The sequence below is a fragment of the Nicotiana tomentosiformis genome, chromosome 2, assembly GCF_000390325.3.
Source record: "Nicotiana tomentosiformis chromosome 2, ASM39032v3, whole genome shotgun sequence".
Lineage (NCBI taxonomy): Eukaryota > Viridiplantae > Streptophyta > Magnoliopsida > Solanales > Solanaceae > Nicotiana > Nicotiana tomentosiformis.
The window spans coordinates 146,542,671-146,554,370 of record NC_090813.1 but is presented as its reverse complement, the minus strand read 5'-3'; the positions used below and the strand labels follow the sequence as shown (position 1 = coordinate 146,554,370).

The 11,700-nt window shown below is 41.7% G+C and overlaps 1 protein-coding gene across 1 annotated transcript; it reads right to left on the bottom strand.

Annotated features, from left to right (window-relative positions):
• Positions 1-698: 698 nt before the first annotated feature.
• LOC138905811 (uncharacterized) lies at positions 699-9,103 on the bottom strand. Its single transcript, XM_070194328.1, has 12 exons — positions 8,985-9,103; positions 5,752-5,829; positions 5,129-5,432; positions 4,979-5,041; positions 4,680-4,731; positions 3,802-4,490; positions 3,500-3,664; positions 2,811-2,910; positions 2,196-2,330; positions 1,793-2,141; positions 1,527-1,674; positions 699-914 (listed from the first exon to the last, which is right to left on the bottom strand). Exons 1-12 carry the CDS (start codon positions 9,101-9,103, stop codon positions 699-701), a joined length of 2,418 nt encoding a protein of 805 aa, XP_070050429.1.
• Positions 9,104-11,700: the final 2,597 nt, after the last annotated feature.

Sequence of the window (11,700 nt, the reverse complement as noted above, 5' to 3'; positions counted from 1 at the left end):
ACAAATAAAAAAAATGAGTATTCGTTGAAGTTTGTCAATTGGGATAAAATACGGTCCAAGCTATAATACCCGATATTTATGGACTAGTGCCATACAAGGTACCACATGACCATGATAATAAGGTATATAAAGTGTGTTAAAAGTGATTAGTATTTTAAGTAATTTGAGATAATTCTTAATTATGTGGATAATTGGTATAATTAGTGATTTTTAGTGGGAGATTAACTAAGTAATTAGAATCTTTGGATAATCTTAATGAGCCTCCCAATGTGGCAGCAAAAGGGGTTTTAATCAAAGCCAAATAGCGACTCTTAGTTCATGTAACTAGGTGGTACATTTAGGGGAGGTTGGAAACGACACCCTTATCAAGTGGGACCCTCAACCACTGAAATATGAGACCTCTATAATTCACTAAGGGAGATGCCTGTCTCTACATAGTAATGGATGAAAGGCGAAACTTTAACGTACGAAATGCAGGATGTAACATCCTTCCCCCTTAGAAATATTCGTCCTCGAATGTTTAACTCCTCGGGATCTATATAACTTTTTGGCAGAGTCGCCTTTGTAACAGTACTACTACCAACCCTTCCCGTAGAAAACTCAATAATTCAATGCCACATAGGACCACAATAATCAATAACGACAATAGCCTCACATGACCAATGACAATAACTAACAAAAGAATCCATACACGCATCTTAAGGCTGTGATGTCTCAGTCGGATCCTTTTCTGGAAGAGAAAACAAGTGAGGATACCTAGAGTTCATTTCTTCTTCGGCTTCCCAAGTCATTTCTTCCACATTATTGTTTCTCCAAAGTACTCTCACCGAAGCTACGTCGTTAGTTCTCAATCTCTGAACCTGTCTGTCTAGTATAGCAATGGGAGTTTCCTCATATGATAACTGCTCTGTGACCTGAACATCGTCAACTGACACAACTCTGGAAGGATCTCCGATACATTTACGGAGCATAGACATATGAAAGACTGAATGTATAGACTCCAAGTCAGAAGGCAAGCCTAACTCATATGCTACCCGGTCTACCTTGCGTATGATCTTATATGGTCCAATGTACTAAGGCCTAAGTTTTCCTTTCTTACCGAACCCCATAACACCTTTCATCGGTGATACCTTTAGGAATACCCAGTCGTCAACTTGAAACTCCAAGTCTCGTCATCGATTATCCGCATAAGACTTCTGACGGCTTTGAGATGCTAATAGCCTTTCTTGTATAAGCTTAATCTTCTCGGTTTCCTGTTGTACCAACTATGGTCCTACTAACTTAGTTTCCCCAACATCGAACCATCCTATAGGCGACCTACACTTCTGTCCATAAAGGGCTTCGTATGGAGCCATCTGAATACTGGAATGATAGCTATTATTATACGCGAACACAATAAGTGGCAGATGATCATCCCAGCTACCCTTTAAGTCTATCACACAAGCCCGTAACATATCCTCCAGTGTTTGAATAGTACGCTCAGCCTGTCTATCTGTCTGGGGATGAAATGTTGTACTAAGACTTACCTGAGTCCCTAATCCTTTCTGGAAGGACCTCCAGAAATTAGCTGTAAATTGAGATCCTCTATCCGAGATAATAGATATAGGGACACCATGAAGTCGTACTATCTCCTTAATATAAAGCCTTGCATAATCCTCTACAGAATATGTAGTCCTAATGGGGCAGAAAATGGGCTTATTTTGTAAGTGTATCAACAATCACCCATATAGAATCGAACTTATGCTGGGTACGAGGTAAGCCTACGATGAAATCCATATTAATTACTTCCCACTTCCAAGTCGGAATCTCCATTGCCTGCAATAGTTTTTGATGCTCAATCTTAACCTGCTGACAGTTAGGGCACTGAGCAACAAACTCCGCTATATCCTTTTTAATTCTGTCCCACCAATATAGTTCCCTGATATCATGATATATCTTTGTTGCTCCTGGATGGACAGAATAACGAGAATAGTGAGTCTCTCCCATAACTTGCCGGCGCAGACCTGCAACATCAGGGACACATAATCGTCCTCGATATCTAAGGACTCCATCTCCTGTAATCTCAAATGGTGTCTTCTCCTTCTGAGGGGTTGTATCCCTGTAATCAGCTAGCACAGGATCCTTGTACTGGCGTTCCTTCACTTCAATTATTTAAAAGGATGTTGTCGTGTCCTGAATAGTAACTCCGGTATCACCTGAGTCCAGTAATCGAACTCCAAGACTAGATAACAGATGAATGTCATGGGCTATCCTACTCTTCTCTAGATGTAAATATGATAGGCTACTCATAGATCTACGGCTGAGGGCATCGGCTACTACATTCGCCTTCCCTGGATGGTATAAAATATCAACGTCAGTCTTTTAGTAGCTCCAACCATCTCCTCTAACATAAATTCAATTATTTTTGCTTGAAGATATACTGAAGGCTCTTATGATCCGTATAGATATCAACATGAATGCCATACAAATAGTGCCTCTACATCTTTAGTGTATGAATCACCGCGGCTAACTCTAAATCGTGGGTTGGGTAATTCTTCTCGTGCTTTCTTAGTTGTCGAGAAGTGTAAGCTACAACCTTACCATGCTGCATCAGTACACAAACCAGTCTAATGCCTGAAGTGTCATAATAGATAGCATAACCATCGGTTCCCTCTAGAAGTGTTAGAACCGGTGCTGAAGTTAGTTTGTCCTTCAATGCATGGAACTCCGTTCGCAAGCATCGATCCACTGAAACTTAGCTCCCTTCTGAGTCAACTTTGTCAATGGTGCTGAAAGAGAAGAAAATCCCTTTACAAATCTCTTGTAATAACCTGCCAAACCGAGAAAGCTACGAACCTCCGTTGGTGTCGTAGGACTAGGCCAAATCTTTACTATCTCAATGTTTTGTGTATCAACCTTGGATACCTTCACCTGAAATAATATGCCCAAGGAAAGCTACATAATTCAACCAGAATTCACATTTAGAGAATTTTGCATACAACTTCCCTTTTTGTAGAACTCTGAGCACAGTACGCAAATGATCTGCGTGCTCAGTCTCTGAACGATAATAAACCAATATATCATCGATACATACAATCACGAACAGATCTAGAAAGGGTATGAACATACGTTTCATCAAGTCCTTGAATACTGCTGGGGCATTGGTCAAACCAAATGACATAACACAAAACTCAAAGTGCCTGTATCTGGTCCTGAATGCTGTCTTCGGAATATCTTTCTCCTTAACCCTTACTTGATGGTACCCGGACCTCAGATCTATCTTTGAGAAACACTTGGCACCTTGCAACTGATCAAATAAATTATCAATCCTCGGGAGCGGGTACTTATTCTTGATCATCAACGTATTCAACTGTCTATAATCAATACACATCCGCACGGAACCATCTTTCTTCCTCACAAATAACACAGGTGCTCCCCACGGTGATGTACTAGGTCCTATAAAGCCTTTTTCAAGCAAGTCCCTTAGTTGCTCCTTCAACTCTCTCAGCTCTGCAAGTGCCATTCTATAGGGAGGAGTAGATATTGGCTGAGTATCTGGTAATAGGTCAATAACAAACTCAATTTCTCGCTCTGGTGGAAGACCTGGAAGCTCATCGGGGAAAACATCAGGAAATTCATTAACCACAGGGATAGATTGAATGGTTAGTAACTCTACTTTCACATCCTGTACCCGAACTAAGTGATAAATATAGCCCTTTCTAATCATCTTCCCTACCTTGAGTTAGGAAATAAACCACCTCTCAGTGATGCCGTATTACCTTTCCACTCCAAAATAGGCTCCCCTATAAACTGGAATCGAACCATCTTTGATCTACAATCAACGTTGGCATAATAAGAAGCCAAACAATCAATACCTAGTATAACATAAAATTCTACCATATCTAACTCAATTAGGTCTGCTACTGTAGATCGACTATGAACTACTACTGTACAATCTTTATATACTCGCCTAGCTATCACTGGATCCCCAACAGGTGTGGACACCTCAAAAGGTTTAATCAACTCAGGTTCTATTCCAAACTTACTAGCAACCAACAGAGTAACATATGATAAGGTGGAACCTAGGTCAACCAATGCATATACATCATATGAGGAGACTGATAATATACCTGTAACAACATTAGGTGACGACTCCTGATTATGTCGACCTCCTAATGCATAAATGCGGTTCTGAGGATCGATTGAGCTATATACTCCACCTCTGCCTCTACCACGACTGATTGGTGCTTGTGAACCTTGCCTAGGGGGGCGTATTGATGATGACGAACCAACTACAGATCCCGCTGGCTGAACTATGCTTGTACCACCTCTCATCGGATAATATCTCATAACGTGGCATGGATAACCACAAGTATAACAAACACCCAATCCCATACGGCATTGCCCGACATGCTGCTTACCACACTGAGAACATCGTGGCAAGGGCAGCCTCATCTGACTTGACTCACCCCTATACTGAGAACTTGAGGCCCTGGAATTCTGACTAGGCCCTGAATATATGGAACGATCAAATCTCCTATCGGTAAACTCAGGGGATGAGCTAGCCGATGGATGGGCTGGATACCTCGGGTATTGTTGTCTCTGACCACCTCGAAACTCACCAGAAGGACCCGAAGATCTCGCTCTCTTACTCTGGCCCCTATCATGCTAACGATCCCCCCCCCTCTGCTTCTTCTTACGCTCCTTTGCACCCTGAGCGTATGCCTGGATACGAGAAATATCCATGCCTGGCTGAAGTGAGACTGACATACAGTCATTAAGTAGGTGCAGCTCCAATCCTATCACGAAACGGTGAACCCCGATGCTCCATCTTAGCTATAATAGTGGGAGCATACCTAGCCAAACAATCAAACTGAAGGTTGTACTCCAGAACCCTCATATTACCCTGCCGAAGGGTCAAGAACCTATCAACTCTGGCCCGTCTAAGCTCTGGTGGCAGATAATGACAAAGAAAAGCCTCTGTAAACTCATGCCATACCGCTAGAGAGGCATCCTCACCTTTGGATAACTCCCAAGACGAGTACCAATTAACTACAACATCCTGAAGTATATAGGAAGCTAGCTCAACTGACTCAGTCGCAGTGGCCTTCATTACCCTCAAAGTCCTCTGTATCCTATCGATAAATACCTGAGGTTCCTCGTTTGGATCTGCTCCACTGAATATCGGAGGGTCCAAATTAATGAAATCACGAACCCTTGCACTGATGGACCTATCTGCATGACCAATACCTACTTCCTGACACCAAGATTGTGCGGCTACTAATCGAGTCAATAGCTGAATAACATCTCTTATCTCCTGCCCCGGTGTATCTGGCTGAAAAGCTGGTTGTACAGGGGCAGGCGCTGGAGCTGGTGCCTCTCGGAGCTCCTCTGGAGAGGGTGGGGTATGTGAAGTCTGAGATGGAATCTCACTATGAGACTCTCCCTGAGCCCTGATAACTCATGGAGCTCGACTAATAGTCTCATCAGCCACGAACTTGCCCTTCTGGGTGGCTGTAGCATTCTTAGGTATTGCTAAAAACATAATATATTGTTAGGGAAATGAATCCTTATATCGAACGATCTAAGATAAGAAAGAAGGATAACATCCTATATGTCCTGTAGCATCCTATTTATAAATGTGGTGTACAACACACTCATAAACAAGTAATTACTAGACATGGTCTGTAGACATCCCTAGGACAGAACTGCTCTTATACCACTTTTGTCATGACCTAAACCGATAGGCCATGACGAGTACCCGAGTCCTACCTGTCGAACACCCCTAAGCATGCGTCTAAGATATAAACATGAATTAAGGGTAGGTCATGAATAACATCTGTCATTAAACTGCAGAATCACATGAATAACATACGTGAGGAAAACATATCCAAAAGACATATATACATATATACATATATATATATGCAAAAAACGGTAGGGCGAGCCGACAAGGCTGCTATAGATAACTATATATCCAAAACTAGAAGCCGACAAGGCCACATACTATCCAAATATACATGACTGTCTACAGACCTCTAATAGAGTGTACAATTGTATAAAGGACGGGACTGGGCCCCGTCATACCCTTAGCTCCATACAAAAATAGCGTACCAAAATTAATAATAGCTACGGATCAAGTGGAGCACACAACCTCTCGTTGATCAAGGATCCTAAAAAGTGGGATCGTCAACCTGTCTACCTGCACCTGCGGGCATGAAACGTAGCGTCCCCAGGCAAAAGGGACGTCGGTACGAATAGTGTACCGAGTATGTAATGTCACGAAAATCAGTACATAAGAGACATAAATGAAACATGGAGTAAAGGAATCCACCCGTAAGTCTAAATAATTTTGTGAATACTGAAATATTTATAAAGTTATGCATGCGTGTATAAATGTCGTATCATGCATAGGTATATGTGTACATAATATCATCCAGCCTTTGAGGGCATCCCATCATGTCATCTCGGCCTCTGTGGGCGAAATCATCACGTATACCAACTGATCAGGTGGTGGTGCGTATATACTATCGTAACCTTTTTCCATATCTCATATACATATAATATACGCGTATATAACGCCATCTGGTCATGGGTCAATGTACATGTATAAATAAATGAAATGCATAAGAAGCAAGTTAATAAGATTTCTCGGAATTTCATAAGATCAATATGCCTTTTAGATAAACTTTATCAACTACGTATTTTTCTGAGACCCATGAAAAGAAGATATAATAATAAGACACAAGGAAATTCAAGAACATAGGCACCCCTAGTGCTTCTACGAATAGAGACATTTATGAAAGATGTGCGTTTTCTTGTTTCATTTGTATCATATGGATTATGCCAAAAGGAAATAAGAGATAGCCTTAATATACCTGATCCAATTCTCTTGTCAATCCCTCTAACACACGTCAATCGCGATAAAACATGTAACGGCGAGATCGAAGCAAGAAAATATCCGTATGATATTCTTGAGAAAGATTATACCGGGCTCCCTTAGAATTTGCAAAATCCCGTTGCTATTACGCTATGTAGTCTCTTATGAATTTTTGCTGAAGCTTAAGTTAATCGACGTAAGATCGGGAATGAGATTAATTTTGAGATTATAAGTATTTATGTTATTTTTAACCAGTGATAAGTGAGTGCCGTGAAGATTAGAGGGTAAACAAATCAAAGAATGAGTATTCGTTGAAGTTTGTCAATTGGGATAAAATACGGTCCAAGCTATAATACCCGATTATTATGGACTAGTGTCATACAAGGTACCACATGAACATGATAGTAAGGTATATAAAGTGTGTTAAAAGTGATTAGTATTTTAAGTAATTTGAGATAATTCTTAATTATATGTATAATTGAATAATTAGTGATTTTTAGTGGGAGATTAACTAAGTAATTGGAATCTTTTGATAAGCTTAATGAGCCTCCCAACGTGGCAGCAAATGGGGTCTTAATCAAAGCCAAATAGCGACTCTTAGTTCATGTAACTAGGTGGCACATTTAGGGGAGGTTGGCAAAGGCACCCTTATCAAGTGGGGCCCTCAACCACTAAAATATGAGACCTCTCTAATTCACTAAGGGAGATGCTTGTCTCTACATAGTAATGGATGAAAGCTTCAGCAAAAGTTCATATGAGACTACATAGAGTAATAGCAACGGGATTTTGCAAATTCTAAGGGAGCCCGGTATAACCTTTCTCAAGAATATCATATGGATTTTTCCCTACTTCGATCTTGCCGTTACGTGTTTTATCGCGATTGACGTATGTTAGAGGGATTGACAAGAGAATTGGCTCAGGTATGTTAAGGCTATCCCTTATTTCCTTTGGCATGATCCATATGATACAAATGAAACGAGCAAACACACAACTTGCATAAATGTCTCTATTCGTAGAAGCACTAGGGGTGCCTATGTTCTTGAATTCCCATGTGTCTTCTTATTATTATATCTTATGTTCATGGGTCTCAGAAAAATATGTAGTTGATAAAGTTTATCCGAAAGGCATATTGATCTTATGACATTCCGAGAAATCTTATTAACTTACTTCTTATGCATTTCGTTCATTTATACATGTACATTGATCCATGACCAGATGGTGTTATATCCACGTATATTATATGTATATGGGATATGGGAAAAGGTTACGGCGTTATATACGCACCACCACCTGATCAGTTGGTATACGTGATGATTTCACCCGCATAAACCGAGATAATATGATGGGATGCCCTCAGAGGCTGGTCGATGTTATGTACACATATAATTATGCATGATACGACATTTATATACACATGCATGACTTTATAAATATTTTAGGATTCACAAAGTTATTTAGACTTATGGTTGGATTCCTTTACTCCATGTTTCATTTATGTCTTTTATGTACTGATTTTCGTGATATTACATACTCGGTACATTATTCGTACTGACGTCCCTTTTTCCTGGTGATGCTGCGTTTCATGCCTGCAGGTGCAGGTAGACAGGATGATGGTGCCCCTTTAGGATACTTGATCAGCGAGAGTTGGTGTGCTCCACTTGATCATGAGCTGTTATTAGTTTTAGTACGCTATTTTTGTATGTAGATATGGGTACGGCGGGGCCCAATCCCATCCTTAATATAGTTGTACACTCTATTAGAGGTCTGTAGACAGTCATGTATAGTTGGATAGTATGTGGCCTTGTCGGCTTCTAGTTTTGGATATATAGTTGTCTATAGCAGCCTTGTCGGCTCGCTCTACCATTTTTTGCATGTATATGTATATATGGCTTTTGGACATATTTTCCTCACGTATGTTATTCACGTGATTTAGCACTTTAATGACAGATGTTATTCATGACCTACCCTTAATTCATGTTTATATCTTAGACGCATGCTTAGGGGTGTTCGACAGGTAGGACTCGGGCACTTGTCATGGCCCATCGGTTTGGGTCGTGACAGAATGCTTGAGCCTCGACCCATTTGGAAAAATAATCGATCATGAATAGTATGAATTGAGATTTACCGGGTGCCCATGGTAGGGGACCGGCAATGTCCATTCCCCACTTCATAAACAACCACGGGGACAGGACCGAATGGAGTTGCTCTCCCCGTTGATGGATCATCGGTGTCTCTGGCAATCATCGCTTTTTCGCATGAAGTCCTTCGCATCTTTCTCAATTTCGGTCCAATAATAACCAGCCCTGATCAATTTTCGGACCAAAGATCCTTCCCCCAAATGATTCCCGCAAGTACCTTCATGAACTTCTCTCAAGGCGTATTCGGTATCTCCCGGCCCCAAGCATCAAACTAACGGGCCGTCGAACGTTCTCCTGAACAATGTTCCTTTGATCAAGCTAAATATGGCAGCCTTGGTACACAAGACTCTCGATTCTTTGGGATCCGAGGGCAATTTCCCAGTCTTCAAGTAGTCAATATACTTATTCCTCTAAATCCTAGGTTAAACTTGTTAAGTTTACTTCGGGACCTGCAATCATGGCCTAACTAATTCGAGACCTGCAATCATGGCCTCATACTCGACCTCATTGTTAGTCAATTTCACAATTCAAATAGACTGCCTAACTATATTCCCCATAGGTGGTTTCAGCACGATGTCGAGCCCGTACCCCTTTGCGTTTGAGGTACCGTCCATAAAAATGGTCCAAATTCCCTAGGTAGTTCTCGAGGTTAGAAATAATTCCCTTTCGAATTAGGGCACTAAGGCCGGCGCAAAGTCGGTGACGAAGTTTGCAAAATTTGAGATTTTATGGAGGTTCGGGGTTGATACTCGATATCGTACTCGCTGATTTTGACGGCCAATTTGGCCAACCGGCCCGAGATCTCGGGTTTGTGTATGATGTTCCTCAGTGGGTAAGTGGTTACAACACATATGGGGTAGCATTGAAAGTACGATTTTAACTTTCTGGAGGTGTTTAGCATAGCGATCGCTAATTTTTCCAGGTGAGGATACCTTGTTTCGGCCTCGCTAGAGTTCTACTGACATAGTAAATAGGAAATTGAGTACCTTCCTCTTCCCGGAGTAAGACTCCACTTACCGCCACCTCGGAAACCGCCAAGTAAAAGTACAACTGTTCATCCGTCTTCGGAGAGTGGAGCAGGGGCGGACTCAAAAGGTACCATTTGAGTTCTTCCAAAGCTTGTTGACATTTCGGGGTCCAGAAAAAGTTACTCTTCTTCTTTAACAGTGAGAGGAATCGATCGCTTTTGTCCGAGGACCTCGATACGAACCGGCCTAGGGCGGCTATACGCCCGGTCAGCCTCTGAACGACCTTGATGTTGTCCACCACGGTGATGTCTTCTATGGATTTGATTTTGTCGGGATTGATCTTGATCCCTTGATTGGATACCATGAAACCGAGGAATATTTTGGATCCGACCCCGAATGCACACTTTTCCGGGTTTAGCTTCATATTGTATTTCTTCAATATGTCGAAGGTTTCCTGCAAATGTTTCAAATGGACCTCTGCTCGCAGGGGCTTGACTAATATGTCGTCAATATAAACATCCATTGATTTACCTATTTTTCTTCGAACATCCGGTTTACTAGGCATTGATAGGTGGCACCGACGTTCTTCAATCCGAATGGCATTACGTGATAACAATATGTGCCAAATTTAGTGATAAAGGAAGTCTTTTCTTGATCGTCCTGGTCCATCCGAATTTGGTTGTACCTTTAATAGGCATCGAGAAAGATGAGTATCTCGTGCCCGGCCATCGCGTCGATCATCCGATCGATGTTAGGCAAATGAAAAGAATCCTTAGGGCATGCATTTTTCAAATCTTTGTAATCCACACACATTCTTAGCTTATTTATTTTTTTAGGTACTACCACCACGTTAGCTAATCAGTCCGAGTATTTAACTTCCCGAATGGACCCTATTTTAAAGAGTTTAGATACCTCATTCTTGATGAATGTATGCTTGACTTCAGACCGCGGTCTCCTTTTTTGCTAAATCGGATGGAACTTCGGGTCCAAACTCAGCTTATGAGTGGTTACCTCCGGCGAGGATCCCTGTCATGTCAAGATAGGACCAAGTGAAACAATCTATGTTAGCTATAAGAAATTCAATGAGTTTTTTTCCTAATCTCAGGAGTTTACCCCGTGCCCAGGTATACCTTATGATATGGTAGGTGTTCGATCAATATGACTTGCTCTAGCTCCTCGACCGTCAATTTAGTGGCATAGGTATCATCAAGATCTATGAATGATCTAGGAACTCCGTAATCATCCTCCTCGTCTACTCCTCGCTCTTCCGATTTGGTCTGGACCGGTATGGGTGATTGCTATTTAATTTTTCCCTTCCTGGTCGGCTCCGTGTTCTTTGATGTCGAGATCATGGGCACCGGGATCAGCTCATCGACTGCCAACATTTCCTTTGCGGTCGGCTGCTCTTCGTAGACCGTCTTGATTCCTCCTGGCGTAAGGAACTTCAGTGCCTGGTGTACGATTGAGGGTAGCGCCCTCATGTTATGAACCCATGGCCTTCCGAATAGAGCATTGTACTCCATGTCCCATTCGATCACATTGAATTTTGTCTCTTGGATCGTCCAGGCGGTGTTCACTGGTAGGGTTATTCCTCCTTTAGTAGTTTTACATGCTATGTTAAATCCGTTTAACACCCAGACCGCCGACACAATTTGGTCTTGTAACCCCAACTGCTCTACGACCCTCGATCTGATGATGTTGGCCGAGCTACCTGGATCAATCAACACACATTTAA